The sequence below is a fragment of the Zingiber officinale genome, chromosome 4A (genome assembly GCF_018446385.1).
Source record: "Zingiber officinale cultivar Zhangliang chromosome 4A, Zo_v1.1, whole genome shotgun sequence".
Lineage (NCBI taxonomy): Eukaryota > Viridiplantae > Streptophyta > Magnoliopsida > Zingiberales > Zingiberaceae > Zingiber > Zingiber officinale.
Genome location: NC_055992.1, coordinates 64,172,924 through 64,194,429, shown reverse-complemented (window position 1 = coordinate 64,194,429; position 21,506 = coordinate 64,172,924). Strand labels below are relative to the sequence as shown.

Genomic DNA, 21,506 nt, shown 5'->3' with positions numbered 1-21,506 from the left:
GAAGAGAAGGAAGAGAAGGAGGAGGAGGAGAAGAATGGAGGAGGCTTGGGCAGGTGGGGAAGAAGAGGGACGGAGAAGAGGTTTGGATGGAGAAGAGACTTGGACGACTTAAGGCCCGGCTGTCTAAAAAAAAAGCGAGAAAAGAATGGATTAGTAATAACTTAGGGTAGGGGTTATGAAATTAGGGTATCATACCTTTTATTTTTAGGGGTGTAATCAATCGAGTTGAGCCGAACTCTTGAATGTTTGAATTTGACTCATTTATAATTGAGCCGAACTCGAACTTTATTTAACGAATATATTATGACTCAAGAGCTTATTCGAGAGCTTAAACGAATTTAATAAATATAAATTATAAATTTAAATATTTATTAAAATTAAATTATATATTTAAAAAAATTATAATATTCTTATTAAAATCTATAATTTTATACTAATAAATAAATTTAATATATTTATTTATATAAAATATAAAATCTATAAATTTAATATCAAAATTTAATTTATTAACCTAATAAATCTCATTAAACGAGCTGCTCACACCTCCTCCGAGTGCTCCTGCCGCAAACGACTCCCAACGCGATCTACGAGAAAGCTGCTGTGTGTAAATCTTCTCCTCTAGTTTTAAGTTTATGTGGTTTCGTCTTCCGTCACCCTCACCTCCTCTTTGACAAATCTCTTATGCTTCCATCTACTAGGTAGAAAGAGGATGAGGGGATCACTAGAGAAGCTCATTGCGGGCTCTCTATCCGTCGCCGGAAGATGGCAAAATCAGCAACTGCGGCGGCTCAACATCCACGAGTACCAGGTCTCTCGTCGGTGTTATTTTCTCATTTTTTCGATCAACTTTTCTTATTTGTTTGTGTCTTATGATCTGAAAAAAAAAGGTATTGAAGGTCCGATTCTTTTGTTTACTTGTGATATTCAAGGATTTTTTTTAAAATAATTTGGTTGCAAGATTTGGTTTGTTAATGGACATATTAAATTCATCTTCATTTTTCCTACCCGATCAGATCAAGTACTGCGGTGTGCTTGAATTCTTTGATGACCAGAAAACCTTTTGCTTCTGTGGCAGGGTGCGGAATTGATGAGCAAGTATGGGATAAATGTGCCAAAGGGTGTGGCTGTTGCATCCGTTGAAGAGGTCAAGGAGGCTGTCAAATCTGTTTTCCCAAACGACAAAGAGGTGTGCTCATAAATAAGACAAACCAGACTATTTTTACATGATTACTATAAACTAACTTTTTTGGATAGAATTTTCAGTTGATCTTGCAAAGATTTCTTTTCTTTCTGGTTCCTATAAACAATATATATTTCATGGAGATAAATCTATTTCCTTTGGGAGGTAGACATTTATGGTAATGGTTTTCACAATCTGAAACTGAAATTTCTCCCAAGAAAAGATACACTACTCTTGTAAAATAAACCTTTTGTTATCTTGTTTGTTGTCACCAAGTCCTGGAAGCTATTTAGTAAATGTTTATGTGACATCAGATAATACTTTATGCTATATGGTGAAAGAGTTGTACTCCACTAAGATGTTGATGTTCAATAACCTTGGGATATGGTAGATCAGTTACATGCCCTAGAGTGTTTTCAAACTGTCATCCTGTAATTGGACACAGACTGATTTGAACAATACAACACTGAAAATTGAACTTCTATGGTGTTTCGACAGATTGTTGTCAAAAGTCAAATTCTTGCTGGTGGGAGAGGTTTGGGGACCTTCAAAAGTGGTCTAAAGGGCGGAGTGCATATTGTTAAAACTGAAGAGGTACCAGATGTTGCAGGTAAGTATTTTGTTTAAACGTTATGCCTATCTGGATAACATGTCTAGTTTGCCTTGATTTTCTATGCAATTATCATGCACTCTAACAAGTTAGAAGAACAAAATCTAGCTAGTTTGTTAACATACATCATTCTTATTTGATTTTGTATAATAATACGGGAACAGGAATCTGATTATTAAGTGGTGCTGCAGATATGGTGAATGAGTGTGATGTTTATAAAGCCTTAAAACACTTTCCTCATGACATGTTATTGAGGCCTTGGTGCTTTAACTAATTAGTTATTAATCTGGTCAAAAGTAGGTGTAAATATCTTCTCCATTGGTGACGAGTTGTTTTTGCTGTTGGGTAGTTCATCTGTTTAAATTTTAGCAGTGCCTTGCCTAAAATCTAAATCTATATATGAAGGCATAAGGTGATTAACTCCCTTCCTGGTTGCACATCTTTTCTCCTTATATTCCATCCCCCTTTTTCCCATCTAGTCACGCATCATTTGTGCCTTTATAAAGTACTTTAGCAGGTGTGAGTATTTACTTTTTGGAGTGAGGATTAGATAAATAATAATGGTTGTGACCACTATTTGACTTTTTGACAATAGTTCAACAATGCATTGGGTAAAGTTGACAAGATTTTTTAGAAACTAACTGTTTTTACCGTCTTCCACTAGTTTGACCATTACTCTGTAGTATTTCTGGATGGTTTCAAATCCTTTAATAACAAATAGAGTTAAGGGTGAATTGGTGGACTTATATGCCCTTCCACATTTTCGGAACTCTTTTATAATTTTTCTATGTCTGAATAGTTTTGGCTAACTCTGAACAATCAAATTGGAGAGTATTTTTGTCAAGAAGTTATTCAAATATTTGGATAAGATTTTTGCATGTCAATGATAGCAAAATATTGCATGCAGGGAAAATGCTCGGCCAGATCCTTGTTACCAAGCAAACTGGTCCACAGGGAAAGATTGTGAGCAAGGTTAGAAGTTCATCCATCAAAACAAATTGTTAAATTACTTGTCATTTTCAACTTTGGTAATCTGCTTATCTCCTTTCTTTCATTGTTGAGTACATTTAAGTTTAGAAGATGAGGCACCTAATTTAGTTATATGGAGAATTGCTAGGTGATAATGTTACATACCTTGATGGGCAAACTTCATGAACTTTGACTTTGGCGTTAGCTCAATTGGTTCACATCTTATCAAGTTAATTAATTTTCTTTCATTGGGCTGGGTTGCGTAAATTGTATCAAACCTACTCCTAGACTAAGTGGGAAGTTGCCATTGCATTTTAGTATATAACCACTGTTGAGCCACATCTAGATTTGGGCTTCAAAAAGGATGTCAAACTTCAAATGTGCTCTGGCTTAGTCCTATATGGAGGAAAATATAGGTCTTAATGTTATTTTGTTCTCCTTTTGATGCATTTCATCCTTGAATTTAAGCTGATGATCATAAGGTTCTTTGCTAGACATTGTTCAATATTTTTCAGCTATCACAAAATTTCTCAGTGAAATATATTCCATTCTTTTGCAGGTTTACCTCTGTAAGAAGTTATCCCTTGTCAATGAGATGTATTTTGCCATCACTCTTGACCGAAAGACTGCTGGTCCAGTATGTTTTCAGTGTTAAAACTTTGATTATGTGATTCAATTTAATTCTGAAAGTGGTGAATCTGTTCTCTAAGAGTAGGTTGCAAATTTAGTGAATCGTACTGTTCTTTTCTAATTTGAATATTGATTGCTCCTTACATTTGTCTAATAATGTTTCCTATTCTACTTTGTTTTTCTTATTTAGGTGCATTTGTCCTGAACTTGTATCTTAGTCCTCTTAGTGTAGCAAACAATCTCCTCATATCATAACAATTTGGTACTTGTCTCTTTTCTTACTTCTTACTTTTGAGAGTATCATTGTTTTTATTGTTAGGAAAAAAAAAAAGAGTAGCCCGGTGCACGAAGCTCCTGCCATGCGGAGTTCCGGGGAAGGATCCATTGTACGCAGTCTTACCCTGCTTTTTGCAAGAGGTTATTTTCAGGATTCGAACCCGTGACCTTTTGGTCACATGACAACAACATTACCGTTGCGCCAAGGCTCCCCTTCTGTTTTTATTGTTAGGAGTTAAAAAAAAAACTTATTTAGTGTTCATACTTATTTTTATTGTCATCATTGTAGGTATTTATGGTTTTTTTTTCTAATAGTAAATGTGTTGTCCTTAAGTTACTCAGGTGGAAAGATAGGAGGGTGAGACCATGAAAGGAAAAGAGTATATATATTATTTGTCGAAGTATACTGTATATCCAGAATAAGAGTAAGACGATATCATGTCCTTTGTGATGATGGTTTTGGACCTTTTTAGACTACAGGAAGGATCACAAAGGAACACATTGATTCATCAGTGTTGTAAAAAGTGGTATGTGGTGGTGGGGCGGTGATCGCCTATTGCCTCGGCCGCCTAGGCGGTTGAATTTTTTTTAGGGTTCCTACAATACAAAAAGATAATCTAACAAGATAATTAATAAAAATTCATTACCATATTAATAATAAAAAGTAATATCATTTCTTATACCAAAAGTCTAAGTTTAAAATTCAAAGTTTCAATTCAGCATGACAACGAGTCAACAAGGATTAAACTAAACATAACTAATCTTCTAAATCGTCTACACATGCACCATCAACTACATCCATAATCGTCTCATCATCGGACTCAAAATCAATATTTTCTTCATTCTTTTCCTTCGTTGTATCTAAATCCTTATCAAGTTCTCTAATGGGCTCCTTGGTTGGAATATTTCATTCGCTCTCGAGGCCTCGGACACTATTCTTCAAGTAAGTTCTGAACCCGACTCAACCTCATCTTCATCACCATCATCAACAAGCCAATCTTGAGTTTCACTAGCTTGAGATGATAAAAGCAAATCTCCGTCTATTTCTCTTTTACTCTCTTTCTTTATAAGATTGGTATTCAATTTGATATATACAAGATCATTCAATATTAATGTCTATTCCCCTTCTTAGTACGTATCTAAACAATTAGAAAGTTATTAAAAATAATGAAAAGAAAGAATAATAACATAATATATGAATTACTACTTACCCTTCAAATTGACTCTAATTTCTTTTACACCCTGATGAACTACTTGTTAAAGAAAGAAATCACATTACCTTTTTTTTTTTTTTTTGTAATTGGTAGTCCAACTTAAAAAAGTAAAAAAGCAAATAAATAAATAAATAATAAATCTAAAAATAAGTAAAAGAGACATGTATACTAATGAATAGAAATAAATGAAAGAGATATACCCGGATCAAAGTCATGGTTCACATCCACCTTCTCATATGCCATGATTATATTGTTTTCCCAAAGTTTCTAGATTTACTCTTATACTTCAACAATTCATTATTAGAAATAGTAGATTGTATGTTCTCGTCGGTGGAAAAAAATTCTCTCAATACAATTTAAAACTGATTCATAATATTGATGTCATTTTATATGCTTGGATCTTTGAAATAAAAAATTAGATTCAACAAGTGGCATAATCTAAAGGACTATCAAGTCTACCTTTAGATTTCTCATCAATAATCTTCAAAATAGGGATGATATTTTCTTATTTTTTGAAAGTTTTTCTAGTCTCGTCTTTGGCTTGTTTAAGTGCACCCAATAAAAAGGTCATTGATGGCTTTTGGTGATCAACAAAGCGTAAAAATTTCATTAAAGGGGTGAAAACATTCAAAGCCAAATAAACACCATTCCAAAAAGAGATACTTGTGACTGTTGCCTCCGCCACTTGCCTCTTCACACTACTTAATTTTGTGTTGCTCCACTCCTTAGATGTAAACATAAGTCTCAATTGATCTTTCTTGCCTTTGAGACTTTCCAATGTCAAAAATGAAGTAGCAAATCTAGTCAACATGTACCTCATAATTTCCTCATAATAGCCAAAGTTCTATGATGTGCATAGATGAATATTGTTAAAGCTTTTTACTTTTTTCAAGTATTTCGTTAAACTTGAGTAGCTTTCTAATTGCTTCAAGCATAAGGTTTATTGTATGAGTCACCCAAGAGGTCCAAAAAAAATTTGAGGTTGTGTAACCTTTAACAATTCCACGACTACCATATTGTTTGTCACATTATCTGACACTACTTGAACCACATGTTGAGGGTCAATTTCATTGATGTATTTTTTCCACAAACTCAAATATGTAAGTCCCGATATTTGCCTTCATGGATTCTTCAATAAAACCAAAGAATGAAGTACCTAATTTTCAATTAACACAAATTTATAATGCTTCTCCTTTGGCAATCCGTCCATGCATCAGTCATAATTGACCATCCATTTTTCATCCACTCTTCATCATGCTTTTTTAGAGATAATTCAAAAGTGGCTCTCTTAGAAGATATTGACTTGGAGGTTTGTAGCACAGATCGAATTGGCCAATTGCCTCTATAAATTGTCTAAAGCCTTAATTGTTAATTGTATGAAAAGGAATCCCCGAATCATAAATCCATTTTGCAAGGTATTCATGCACATCATTTGTAAACTTTAACTTTAATGCATCATTTATGTTTTGTTCTTGCCTTTGTTGGATCGATTGCGGATGCCCACTTATCAATAGGCCCGAGGTACTTGGACTTTTTTTTAGAAGAATCTCCCTTCACTTGACAATCTTCATCCTCTACATTAACACATATATTTACTTCCTCCCTCTTTTCTTTTAGTTCTTCCATCCTTTCTCCCTTCTTATTCTTGTTATTTTCAATATAAACTCTTACTTTTTTTTTGTCTTCATCAGATACTTTAGGACATACTTCAACTTGTCCTACAATACCCGCAATATGATGCTTCATTCGATAAACTCCTCCCTTGATAAGTCTTTTACATAATTTGCATGTGATTTAATCTCTTTTGTCCTTTGCAATACTCTACCCATAATCTCAAATAATATCATTAGACTTCCGCTTCAATTCCACCTTGGTTGTTTCTCATTTTCCGCCATTAATCTTCAATAATCAAATAAAATATTAGAAATTTAAAATTAGAACAACAATTTATTCTAAATATTAAAAAAATTAAAGATATAATGGTTATGCCACCTGATTTGTGCATTTGAGATTTTTTTTATCAGTTTTTTTAGCTTGTGGGTATGCCATTTAGAGTTTAAAGGTTGGGTTATAATACTAAGTACAAAAAATTTCCAAATTGAAAAAATATTTTAGTTGTGGACGGGGTATGCGGTGTAAGTTATGTTTTAATTAGGTTTATTTAAATTATCTCTATCATAGTTAGAAATTGATTAAAATTATTAATATAAAATATTCAATTAAATTTGATTAAATCTTAAGTTTAAAAACAAAACAAAAAAAAACCTAAATCATGTTTTTGTCGTAAGAGGCTCGTGCAACGGACTCTCGCGGGACTGGTCGCGTATGGATAGATGTGTCGCTTGGACCTGGCGAGGCCTTCGTGCACACGCAACGGGTCCGGTGAAGCGCCCTTCCCACAAGCCTATGAAGGAAGCGGAAGCACGTAGAAACTTCAAAATCTAGGTTTTTGAAAACCTTACCTAATGATAGCGGCGACGAGCGACAGCGGAGGACGACAGTAGCTGCGAAGTAGAAGGAGGCGAAAGGCAACGAAGGTTTTTTTTTAAACCAATGTGTTCTACCCCACCTTTTAAGGTCGCCTCCGATAAAAGTGGGGTGGGTGAGCTCCGCCTCCCGCCTAGACACTACCTAGGTGGCTGCCTGCAACGCCATTTAGATCACTGCATTTCATTATGAAATCATCAATTAACTTAACCATGTGCTTGCACCACTGACAGTGATTAGCTCAATAATGTAGCTTGAACTTTCTGGACAACTATATTGATGTCTAACAATGAATGCCACATGATATGACAATCTTAATGAAACTGTTTAGAGACGTGGACTGATGTTTATTCAATAGAACAATAGGAAATCACACTAATGGTTATCAAATTTTGTGTAAGGCTTATTTCCAAATGTTTATTTGTGCATAATATTATATTGAGGTGTTTTCTCCTTTTAAAAACATTTTAAGGAATGCATAGGGAGTCATGGGATTCTAATTGGTTCTAGCTGAATTTGGATTTGGGTGATGTAAAAGTTGAATAGCTACATGTTGGATTTCCTATCCAAGTATATCAAGATTAACTAAACAACGCAAGATACATACTTATTAGCACTAGGATAAGCCCTGGTTCAATCATAATGAATTGTGTTAAATTATAGGTCAATGATAGTAAGAGAAAATAGTATTGTAGTGAGGAGAAGATGAGGAAGGTCAGTTTGGTTTGCCTTTTTTGTTATCTCTCCAATTTTTTTTTCCAACAACAACAACCAAGCCTTTTCCCAATAGATGGGGTCGGCTGTATGAATCCTTTTACGCCATTGAGCTCTATCTCCGACTATATCAATATGTATATTTAAATAAATTTTATCTTATTTTATTGTTCCTAATCAAGTCTTTTTTGGTCTTCCTCTTCCTCGTTTGATATGCATGTTTATCATAGTTTTACATAGCTTAACTGGAGCATTTATTGGTCATCTAAGTATATATCTGTACCATCTTAAACGTGTCTCTCAGAGTTTTTTTTTCATAGCAAACATTTATCTCCATATAATATAGCAGGTCTAACTGCGATTTTATAGCACTTACCTTTAAGTTTAAGAGGTACTTTACGGTCACATAAAACACTCGATGCTCTCCTCCATTTCAACCATCCTACTTGTATTCTATATAAGACATCTCTCTCAATCCCTCCATCGTTTTACAAAAATAATTCTAAATATTTAAATATCTCAGTTTCGGGCAACTTGTCCTCTCTTATTTTAACAATTGTCTCATTACTTCTAATATTTCTAAACTTAAATTTCATATATTCTGTCTTTAATTTACTAAGCTTAAAACCCTTCCCTTTTAGTGTTTCCCGTTAAGATTCAAGTTTAACATTTACTCCTTCACATGTTTCATCTACCAAAATAATATCATCTGCAAATAATATGTACCACGGTACTGTGTCTTGAATGTGCGTAGTGAGTTTCGTCCATAATTAGTGTAAAAAGATAGGGATTTAAAGTTGATCCTTGATGTAACCCTATTTTTATTAGAAATGCTTCAGTTACTCCACCCGAAGTCTTTTCTAGAATTCTCCATATAATTTCTCTTGGGACTCTATCATAAACTTTTTCTAAGTCTATGAATACCATGTGTAGATCATATTTTTACTTCCGATAGTTTTCAATTAATTATCTAAAAAGATGTATAACTTCTCTTGTCGATCTTCCAGGCATGAATTCAAATTAATTTTCGATCACTGTGGTCATTCTTCCTTAATCTTTTTTCTATTATTTTTTTCCAAAGTTTCATAGTATGATTCATTAGTTTAATACCTCTATAGTTTGTATAATTTTGTACGTCCCCCTTGTTCTTATATAAGAGGACTAGAGTATTGATCAGACATTTTTTTCGTTTTCAATATTATGTTAAATAATTTTATAAACCATTCAATACTTTGTTTCCCTAGACACTTCTATACCTTTATCGGAATATCATCTGGTCCAACGACTTTTTCATTATGCATCTCATTTAAAGTTTGTTTTACTTCTGAAATTTGAATTCTATGATAAAAATTAAAATTTCTATACTTATTTGACCTACTTAAATTACCTATGTTAAGTTGATCACTTAAATTTTCATTAAAAAGTTCATGAAAATACCTCTTCCACCGCTCTTTTATTTCTCTATCGTTTACTAATACCCTATTACATTCATCTTTAATACATTTTATTTGGCTAAGATTTCTTGTTTTCCTTTCTCTCACTTTAGCTATTCTATAAATGTCTCTTTCCCCTTCTTTTGTATCCAATTTTTGATATAATCGTTCAAAAGTTTCATTTTTTTTCTTCACTCACTACTTTCTTATCTCTTTCTTGGCTATTATATATATTTTTTTAAATTTTTCTCTTCTTACAAATATATAATTCCTTATAAGCTATTCGTCTTCCCTTCATTTTCTCTTGTATTTTCTCATTCCACCACCAAGATTTTTTACTTAGTGATACATGTCCCTTTGACTCACCGATTACACTCTTAGCTACTATGTTTAACTTTGATACCATCTTATCCTATATTGTATTAGAGTCATCATTTGTTTCACCTAATGCTTGTACTTATACTTTCTCCTTAAATATATTTTGCTTCCCATCCTTTAATTTACACTATTTAATTTTAGAAATCGTATATATTTTTTTTCTATTAATACTATGTTTGAGGCGTATATCCAACACTACTAACCTATGTTGGATAGTTAACCTTTCTCTAGGGATGACTTTGTAATCTTTACAAATCTTTCTATCCTTCTTTCTAACCATAAGAAAGTCAATTTGCGATTTATTATTCCCACTTTTGAATGTGACTAAGTCTTCTTCTCTTTTCTTAAAAAACGTATTACCTAATATAAGGTCATATGCTATCGCAAAATTTAATATAGTTTTCCCTTTCTCATTTCTCGTTCCAAACCCATAACTCCAATGTACCCTCTCATATTTCTTATTTTTCACTCTGATATGCCCATTTAGATCACCTCTTATTAAAATTATTTCATTTGGTGGAATATTTTGTAATATTTCATCTAAGTGCTTCCAAAACTTTGATTTGGTAGCTTCATCTAATCCTACTTGTGGTGCATATACGTTAATTATGTTCATAGTTTCTTTTACCACTATTATCTTAAGGGCTATAATTCTATCCCCTTTTCTAACTGCTCCTACAACTTCATCCTTTAACAAACTATCTATAATAATACCCATTCCATTTCTTGCTTTACTCTTACCATAACTTAAAACCCGAGTTCTCTATCATCTTTGCCTTCTCGCTTACCCATTTTGCCTTCTCTCCAATTCTTTTCCATTTGACAATAATCTTATAGATTTGTTACAAATTTGCCACTACCCTGATTTTGTATTTCTATAGGATATATTCATAATTATATTTGGCCTTACACAAAGTTGAATGATAGAATAAGATCCATGTAATTGACCCTAAATAGTTTGGACTCATGGGTTGTCTTTGTCATTATAATCTTAACTCTAGTGATAATGTTTACTTCAGTTCCTATGAATTGAAAATTTTCCCACTATATGAATGATTACCTGGCAAGCAATCCACATACACCATGGGAAGGACAACCATATGTGAGATACATGGTTGATTGCAAATCTGTCATTTCTCCAAGATTACGGAACACAAATTTGAACCTTAACAAATTCCTTGGGCGGGCAAGAGTAATGTCGTAAGAATACAAGTTGGGTAATATTAGTAATTACTATAGGGAAAAATAATTTGTTAAGTGTTTAGTTGAAAAATCCCTCTCATTAGGTTGCGTAATACCTAAACATTATTAGGCACTCGATATAGTAATGTGATGTTCATGTTATGTTGTTGCTAATAAGAAATTCTTGTTTTTTTTTAATTTGCATCTTTTCTGTTTCATTCATGGTTTAAAATCTCATACTGTGCCGGACAACATAAGCAAAATATCTTGTTCTGCCCGTTGATCGGTACGACAACACCACTGTATACCCCACGCCTCAGCACGCAGGGCCTCATGCAAAGTGTTTGCAAGGCCAGGTGGCCGCGCAGGTCCTCATGTCATAGCGAAGGCTTTGTGGGAACCTCATGCCTGTCGCGGAGCCCTCACGCTAGCTACGGGGCTTGTAGGCCTTATGGGAGCCCTCGTAGCCATTGCAGAGGCTTCGTTGGAGCCTCATGACGGACACAGAGGCCTCATGCGAGCCGCGGGGCTTGCATGAGGCCGAGTTTTGTTTGTTGAATTTATTTTTTTCTTTAACTATAAATATTTTTTAGGTAATTTTTTTTTAACTTATTTTTTTTTTAATAATTAATTCTTAGCCCTCTAAATTATTTCTCCTTCTCTAGATTTTTTTTTTATTTTTATGATTTTTTAAAATTTTCTCTTATTTATTTTTTTTTGAAAAATCTCTCCCTAAACTTATTAAAATAAATTAAATGTGAATTTAAGTTAAACTTACATGATCCTAATCATTACGTTTAGATTTTACAACAACCAGCCTTATCTGACTAGGTGGGGTCGGTTATATGAATCCTTCTACGCTATCCCCTATTAAATCATCATCTATACTTAAATAAATTTATTTTATTTTATTGTTGCTAATCAAGTCTTTTTTATCTTTCTCTTCTTTGTTTGATGTGCGTATTTGCCAGTTTCACTGTTAGCTAGAGCCCTAGAGCCAATCATTTGATGATTGTATTTTGGACTTGTTGTATCATATTCTATATAAATAAAGACATTTGGTTTTTGGTTATTATACTTACTTGTATTGGTGCCAAATAAACTAAGTATAATAACGTCCTTGAGTAGAAGGTTCTTACCTATATTAATCGATTAGTTGAATCGATAGTGAGATGATATAGGGAATACTACTCTTAATCATTCCTAGTCGAGTATTAATATTCAGGGACAATGTTAATGCAATAAGACTAACATGTAGGTCAACTCGATGACTTGATCTCACAAGTCATGGATATGGAGATATCATGTTGACACATGAGTATGCATTGGAGAATGTATACTGAATGATCCGCCATGAGAAAGTATCATGGATCGTTATATGAGTGTCATATACTTTCTCATGTGATTATTAGTATGACTACTAGTCCTTAGACCTAAAGTCACCATGGTTCCCTACATAAAGAGTTATGTACTTTGGTTTCGTCAAACGTCACCCGTAACTGGGTGGACTATAAAGGCGATTACTGGATATGTAACGAATTATGCAGAGGGATGTGAGTGATGTAGATGAGATCTATCCCTCCTATATAACGGAAGAGACATCGGTATTCTTGATAGAGTGAAACCACGAAGTGCATGGCCATGCCCAAATGAGTCAATATGAGATATTGAGCTCATTTGATTTAGTGAGTCTACTTGGAGTTCAAGATTTAGTTTGATCAGAGGATGACACCGTCTATGTCTCACATTGATCAATCTATATATCTAGGATAGAAGGACACTTGTCATATATTATGAAGAGTCACAATTAGTAGTCACAAGGTGATGTTGGATCTCAACATTCTTGTAACTTGGGTAGTAATGATGTGTTGCTAGATACCGCTCATTACTTATGCTCCTAATTGAGTTTAGGGGCATTGCCAACGTTACAAGAACCTATAGGGTCACACACTAAGGACAATTAGATGGAGATTAGGTTCATATGATGAACCAAGAGGATTAGATTCATTTGATGAATCAAATTGGATTAAGAGTAATCCTAATTGGGCTAACTTGAGTTGGACTCAAGTTGATTCATGTATTCAATGAGTTTAATTTAGATTATGACTCATTAGATCAACTTAATTTAATGAATTAGATTTATTATATTAAGTTGACTTGAATCAAATGGTTAGATTAGATCAACCATGGAAGAGATTTGGTCAAGTTTGACTTGACTTGAGAGGAAGATAAAAAGTCAAGTTTGACTTGACTTTATGCCACCTCATTGGTGAGTTGGCATTGATGTGGACTAATGATGTTACTCCACATCATCATGGGGTGCCACCTCATGGAAGTTACAAAGTCATTCTCTTTAATGACTTCACATTAATTGCACTTAATGCAAAATTTGGGAGTTACACTTGGGAAGTGGCCGACCACTTTTGAATGAGAAGAGAATTCATTTTTCTCATTCAAGTGCATTCACATCTTCTTCCTCTAGGAGCTCTCTCTTCTCCCTCTCCTCCTCTCTTGGCCGAACAAGACAAGGTGCTAGCACACCTTTGTTTGATCTTCTCCATCAAGGATTGTTCGTGTGGATACTTCTAGAGGACCGTACGCTTGACGGTCTAGAGATCCGGCACCTTGGACGAGCGGGATTCGCTAAGGGCGCGCTTCAAAGGTATAACCTTTTCTTCATGTAGATCTAGAAGTAGATCTAAGTAGAAACTCGTACATGTAAATTTTTAAAATCTATCATTCGCACGAGATCTAGTGGCATGGGTGATTCGGGGTTTCCGCGACGCGAAAAAGCGGTTTTCGCAGCCCGAAAAACCCAACAGTGGTATCAGAGCCACGTGCGAAGGCGTGTATGAGTTTGTTTTTGATTTTTATGAAAAAAATTAGCTTCTGTGATTTTCTGTAAATTTAGGTTTTTTATAGTTTTTATGGGTAATTTTCTCGTAGAAGCGAAGCACAAGTGTTTTGGCACTTGTAGGCTTCCGCTACCGGGAAGATTTTTCCAAAACGGCTTGGTTTCGCCCTAAAACTTTTTGGGACAGCGGGCTAAGGCGCTGTTAGATCGCAAAGGAACCCTCGCGATGGTTAGATCGTGGGTAGGGGCGCTGCCCCTGGCCCCGCAAGAGGATTCGTTCCGCGATTGCGCCCGAAAACCGCTAAACGGAACCGCTGGGAAATTGTACCCGTAAAAATTGTAAAATTATAAAAAAAATTACAGAAAATTATAGAAATATAGAATTTTGAATTATATATTAATTTTGTGATAGTCATGGCCCAAACGACCCAAATTGGATTTGGAAATGTGTTGTAATTCATAATACGGCCTGCGTGCCGTTATGTGATGTTATTTTATTTTATTTTCACGACCTGCGCGTCGTGCCTTTCTCTTATATTCTGGTTGTAAATTAGATTTAAACTCGAATGTAACTCGAGTTTCAAAATTGTAATGTAAATTTTGAAGCGGTGGAAGGTCCACACGAGACGGAGTTACGAGGAGGGCACGAGCAACACAAGGTGGTCAAAGGAAGAAGCTTGAGAAGCTGTTGACCTTAGGTTGACCATCCGAGCCAATGAGAAGATCGTAGTAGGGCCATGACACAATCACAAAATAATTTAATTAATTACTTATATGTATGTGATGCATGTTTAATTAAGTAGTTAATTAGTGCCTAGCGATTAGATTAGATCTAAATCATGCACATGATGCACCCCACGATTAGATTAGATCTAAATTAAGTATTTGATACGCATCATCATTTAGATTATATCTAAATCACGTCAACTCGTAATGCCTACCATGCCGTGATACCTACCACTACCTCGATCGCATGTTGTTGTTGAATCTGCTAAAGCAGAGCAACATATACTATCTTGGTAGGGTACGGAGGGACAATTTTAGTCCCGCCTATCAATGCATGGGTGAGTACAACTCAATTAGATTGAGTAACTAGTTAACTCAATTGGATCGAGTTTAACTATAGGCATTATCAATGGTTGGTAGATAGGTCAAAATCACGTTTATATTAACTCTTGGGCGTATTAGCCAAAACTAACTCGAGTTTTAATATAAATGCGGATTGTGATCCTATAAACAAGTGTTGCATAGAGATGTAATTGGTAATCGTTACCTACCGATTATACTAAGTCTTGGGCGTATTAGCCAAAGCTAACTCAAGGGTTAGTATGATGCGGATCTTGTCCCACATGAATTATAGAATTAAGTGGGAGCATCATTTAGTTAAAGGCCTAATTAAATGATTAAGAATATGATATTTATTTCTGCTTTTATTTCTGTTGTAGATTACCATGACGTCGAACACGAACACCTTCTCCCTGCGATCTGTCCTTGAGAAGGACAAGCTCAACGGAGCAAACTTCCTGGACTGGTACAGGAACCTAAGAATAGTTCTCACCCAAGAACGTAAACTGTACGTTCTGGAGCAGCCCATTCCGGAGGCTCCTCCTGTCACTGCCCCGCGAGCTGACCGAGATGCTTTCAAGAAGCATCAAGATGACGCATTAGATGTGTCTTGTCTAATGCTCGTGATCATGAACTCTGAGCTTCAGAAGCAACACGAGTTAATGGGCTCTTACGATATGGTTGAACATTTTCGTCAACTGTATCAAGGACAAGCGAGGCATGAGAGATTTGAGATCTCAAGGGCACTGTTTCAGTGCAAGATGTCAGACGGGGCTCCAGTGGGCCCATATGTACTCAAAATGATTGAGTACATAGAGAACCTACAAAGGTTGGGGTTCCCTCTTGGCCAAGAGCTGGCTACTGACCTGATCTTGCAATCCTTGCCGGATAGCTACAGTCAATTCGTTCTAAACTATAATATGAACGAGATTGACAAGCCACTGCCCGAGCTACTTAGCATGTTAAGAACTGCTGAGCTGAACCTTAAGAAGGCAAAGCCCCACTCTGTTCTGATGGTTCAGAAACACAAGGGCAAGGGCAAGCCCAAAGGTAAGGGAAAGTCCCAAACCAAGGGCAAAGGCAAGACACTGAAGCCTAAAGGAGGGGTCGCCAAGGATGCTACCTGCTTCCACTGCAGTCAGACCGGGCACTGGAAGAGGAACTGCAAGGTATACTTGGAGGATCTTAAGAAGAAGCGAAGTGAGACTTCCACTTCAGGTATATATGTTATAGAAGTCAATCTATCTATTTCTACATCATGGGTATTAGATACTGGATGTGCTTCTCACATTTGTACTGATGTGCAGGCGCTGAGAAATAGCAGGGTATTGACAAAGGGCGAGGTGGACCTACGAGTAGACAATGGAGCACGGGTTGTTGTTGTTGCTGTAGGGACTTACTTTCTATCTCTGCCCTCTGGGCTTGTACTAGAGTTCGTCGATTGTTGTTATGTGCCTGCATTAACTAAGAACATTATATCAGTTTCTTGTTTGGACAAGAAAGGTTTCTCATTTACAATAAAGAACAAATATTGTTCCGTCTATTTAAACGATATGTTCTATTGTAGTGCACCTCTGATAAACGGACTCTATATTCTAGACCTTGAGAGCCCTATCTATAACATAAATACCAAGAGGTTCAAGTCAAATGACATGAACCAAACCTACCTCTGGCACTGTCGCTTAGGTCATATAAATGACAAGTGCTTATCCCAGCTCCATAAGGATGGTTTGTTGGACTCATTTGATTTTGAATCATATGAGATATGCGAGTCATGCCTACGAGGCAAGATGACCAAGACTCCCTTTAGTGGGCACAGCGAGAGAGCAACTGATTTGTTAGGACTCATACATAGTGATATATGTGGCCTTTTCAATGTTGCTGCTAGAGGCGGTTATAGATACTTTATCACATTTACTGATGACTTCAGTAGATATGGTTATGTGTACTTGATGACACATAAGTCTGAATCCTTTGAAAAGTTCAAAGAATTCAAGAATGAAGTACAGAACCAGCTTGGCAAGAGTATTAAGATACTTCGATCCGATCGAGGTGGAGAATACCTTAGCCATGAGTTCCGTGACTATCTAGCTGAGTGTGGGATTCTATCCCAACTCACTCCTCCTGGAACACCACAGTGGAATGGTGTATCCGAAAGGATGAATCGTACCCTATTAGATATGGTACGATCGATGATGAGTCACACAGATCTTCCGACATACCTTTGGGGCTATGCTCTAGACACGGCAGCTTTCATACTCAACCGAGTTCCATCCAAGGCCGTGATAAAGACACCATATAGGATATGGACTGGGAAGGATGCCCAGGTGTCTTTCATGATGATTTGGGGTTGTGAGGCTTATGTTCGACGTCAAGTCTCAGACAAGTTAGGACCCAAATCCGACAAGTGCTATTTTATTGGATATCCCAAGGAAACTAAGGGATATTACTTCTACATTCCCAGTCAGCACAAGGTAGTTGTGGCAAAGACTGGGGTCTTTCTAGAAAGGGACTTTGTTTCTAGAAAGACTAGTGGGAGCACGTTCGATCTTGAAGAAGTTCAAGATGCGAACAATAGCACTGAAGCCTCGATGGAAGTTGAACTGGAACCACAAAGTGTTGTGGATGATGTTGTTCCACAAGGAGTTGAGGAACAACAACCAGTTCAAGTAGACATACCTCTTCGCAGGTCTGATAGGATACGTCGTCAGCCTGAGAGATACTCATTTCTCTTGTCTGACCATAATGACATTGTGTTCATAGAGGATGAGCCTACCACCCATCAGGAAGCTGTGATGAGACCAGATTCCGAGAAATGGCTTGAGGTCATGAGATCCGAGATGGAATCCATGTACACCAACCAAGTATGGACTTTGGTTGATCCACCTGAAGGGGTAAAACCCATTGGGTGTAAGTGGGCCTTTAAGAGAAAGACTGACATGGATGGACTTATCTATAAGGGTCGCTTGGTAGCTAAAGGTTTCAAGCAGATTCATGGTATTGACTATGATGAAACCTTTTCTCCAGTAGTGATGTTTAAGTCCATTCGGATCATGCTTGCTATTGCAGCTTATCATGACTATGAGATATGGCAAATGAATGTCAAAACCATGTTTCTGAATGAAAACTTGCTCGAGGATGTGTACATGACACAACCTGAAGGTTTTGTAGATCCACAGCATACTAGTAGAGTATGCAAGCTGCATAGGTCCATTTATGGACTAAAGCAAGCTTCTTGGAGCTGGAATCTTCGATTCGATGATGCAATCAAATAGTTTGATTTCATCAAGAATGAAGATGAGCCTTGTGTCTACAAGAAGGTTGTAGGGGATATAGTTGTCTTTCTCATATTGTATATGGATGACATACTACTCATTGGGAAGGACATCCTTATGCTTCATCTATCAAGACAGGGAGTTGCTTCTCAATGAAGGACTTAGGTGAGGCATCTCGCATTCTAGGGATATAGATCTATAGAGATAGATCTAAGAGATTGCTTGGCCTAAGTCAGAGTACATATATTGACAAGGTACTCCTTCGGTTTGCCATGCAAAACTCCAAGAAAGGATTTCTGCCGATGTCACATGGCGTGAGTCTTTCGAAGACTCAAGGTCCCTCTTCTAGAGAGGTGAGAGACCGCATGGATCAGATCCCTTATGCCTCAGCCATAGGATCGATCATGTACGCCATGCTATGTACTCGACCTGATGTCTCGTATGCTTTGAGCATGACGAGCAGATACCAGTCAGATCCAGGTGAAAGTCACTGGATAGCGGTCAAGAATATTCCTAAGTACTTAAGAAGGACTAAAGAATATTTATTGATATATGGAGGCAATGATGAGCTAGCTGTAAAGGGTTACAGTGATGCTAGCTTCTAGACCGACCAGGATGACTATAGATCGCAGTTGGGGTTCGTGTTTTGCATTAATGGTGGTGATGTGAGCTGGAAGAGTTCGAAGCAGGACACAGTAGCTGATTCTACGACAGAGGCCGAGTATATTGCTGCATCAGAGGCAGCAAAGGAGGCAGTTTGGATTCGCAAGTTCATCACTGAACTTGGGGTGGTTCCTAGCATTGCTGACCCTATTGAGCTCTATTGTGACAACAATGGAGCTATAGCACAGGCGAAGGAACCTCGCTCACACCAGCGGACCAAACACATACTACGGCGTTTCCATCTCATTCGAGAGATCATCGAGAGAGGAGATGTGAAGATTTACAGAGTACCCAGAGGCTAACATCGCAGATCCCTTGACCAAGGATTTGGCACAAAGGAAGCATGATGGTCACACTAGGTCATTGGGGCTTAGAGCCTACACTGATTGGCACTAGTGCTAGTGGGAGATTGTTAGCTAGAGCCCTAGAGCCAATCATTTGATGATTGTATTTTGGATTTGTTGTATCATATTCTATATAAATAAAGGCATTTGGTTTTTGGTTATTATACTTACTTATATTGGTGCCAAATAAACTAAGTATAATAACGTCCTTGAGTAGAATGTTCTCACCTATATCAATCGGTTAGTTGAACCGATAGTGAGATGATATAGGGAACACTACTCTAAATCATTCATAGTCGAGTATTAACATTCAGGGACAATGTTTTAATGCAATAAGACTAGCATGTAGGTCAACTCGATGACTTGATCTCACAAGTCATGGAGTCATGGATATGGAGATATCAAGTTGACACATGGGTATGCATTGAATAATGTATACTGAATGACCCGCCATGAGAAAGTATCATGGATCGTTATATGAGTGTCATATACTTTCTATGTGGCTATTAGTATGACCACTAGTCCTTAGACCTGAAGTCATCATGGTTCCCTACATAAGGAGTTATGTACTTTGGTTTCGTCAAACGTCACCCGTAACTGGGTGGACTATAAAGGCGATTACTGGATATGTAACGAATTATGCAGAGGGATGTGAGTGATGTAGATGGGATCTATCTCTCCTATATGACGGGAGAGACATCGGTATTCTTGATAGAGTGAGACCACGAAGTGCATGGCCATGCTCAAATGAGTCAATATGAGATATTGAGCTCATTTGATTTAGTGAGTCTACTTGGAGTTCAAGATTTAGTTTGATCAGAGGTTGATACGGTCTATGTCTCACATTGATCAATCTAGATATCTAGGATAGAAGGACACTTGTCATATATTGTGAGGAGTCACAATTAGTAGTCACAAGGTGATGTTGGATCTCAACATTCTTGTAACTTGGGTAGTAATGATGTGTTGCTAGATACCGCTCATTACTTATGCTCCTAATTGGGTTTAGGGGCATTGCCAACGTTACAAGAACCTATAGGGTCACACACTAAGGATAATTAGATGGAGATTAAGTTCATATGATGAACCAAGAGGATTACATTCATTTGATGAATTAAATTGGATTAAGAGTAATCCTAATTGGGTTAACTTGAGTTGGAATCAAGTTGATTCATGTTTAATGAGTCTAATTTAGATTATGACTCATTAGATTAACTTAATTTAATGAATTAGATTCATTATATTAAGTTGGCTTGAATCAAATGGTTAGATTAGATCAACCATGGAAGAGATTTGGTCAAGTTTGACTTGACTTGAGAGGAAGATAAAAAGTCAAGTTTGACTTGACTTTATGCCACCTCATTGGTGAATTGACATTGATGTGGACTAATGATGTTACTCCACATCATCATGGGGTGCTACCTCATGGAAGTTACAAAGCCATTCTTTTTAATGACTTCACATTAATTGCACTTAATGCAAAATTTGGGGGTTACACTTGGGACGTGGCCAGCCACTTTTGAATGAGAAGAGAATTCATTTTTCTCATTCAAGTGCATTCACATCTTCTTCCTCTTGGAGCTCTCTCTTCTCCCTCTTCTCCTCTCTTGGCCGAACAAGACAAGGTGCTAGCACACCTTTGTTTGATCTTCTCCATCAAGGATTGTTCGTGTGGATACTTCTAGAGGACCGTACGCTTGACGGTCTAGAGATCCGGCACCTTGGATGAGCGGGATTCGCTAAGGGCGCGCTTCAAAGGTATAACCTTTTCTTCATGTAGATCTAGAAGTAGATCTAAGTAGAAACTCGTACATGTAAATTTTTGAAATCTATCCTTCACACGAGATCTAGTGGCATGGATGATTCGGGGTTTCCGCAACGCGAAAAAGCAGTTTTCGCGGCCCGAAAAATCAACATTCACATCGCTTAATTGGAGGATTTATTAGCAATTTAAGAACATGTCAGTACCATCTTAAACGTGTCCCTTGGAGTTTTTCCTCAATAGATCTGACTTTATCTCTAATGCTCTCTTTTATTATTCTATTCATCCTCGTATGTCTACACATTCACCTTAACATCTTCATCTCTACAACTCTCAATTTCTACTTATAAGCTCGAATTATAGCCTAACATTAAGCGTCAAATAACATAGCAGGTTTAACCGTCGTTTTATAGAACTTTTTAAGTTTTAGAGGTATTTTATGATCATATAAAACACCCAATGTCTTCCTT

At 36.6% G+C, this 21,506-nt stretch overlaps 1 protein-coding gene across 3 annotated transcripts in view; it reads left to right on the top strand.

The window, feature by feature from the left end:
* Positions 1-508: 508 nt before the first annotated feature.
* The window catches only part of LOC121969959 (succinate--CoA ligase [ADP-forming] subunit beta, mitochondrial-like), a 77,559-nt gene continuing 56,561 nt past the window's right edge, over positions 509-21,506 (top strand). Inside the window, exons 1-6 of one of the 3 annotated variants that reach the window (XM_042520294.1) lie at positions 509-600; positions 699-808; positions 1,076-1,186; positions 1,679-1,790; positions 2,698-2,762; positions 3,319-3,396. In XM_042520294.1, coding sequence (XP_042376228.1) covers positions 710-808; positions 1,076-1,186; positions 1,679-1,790; positions 2,698-2,762; positions 3,319-3,396 — 465 coding nt within the window. In that variant the 5' untranslated portion in view covers positions 509-600; positions 699-709. Of the gene's footprint in view, positions 605-698; positions 809-1,075; positions 1,187-1,678; positions 1,791-2,697; positions 2,763-3,318; positions 3,397-21,506 lie in introns of all 3 variants that reach the window. The other 2 variants (XM_042520295.1, XM_042520296.1) reach the window with 2 other exon arrangements.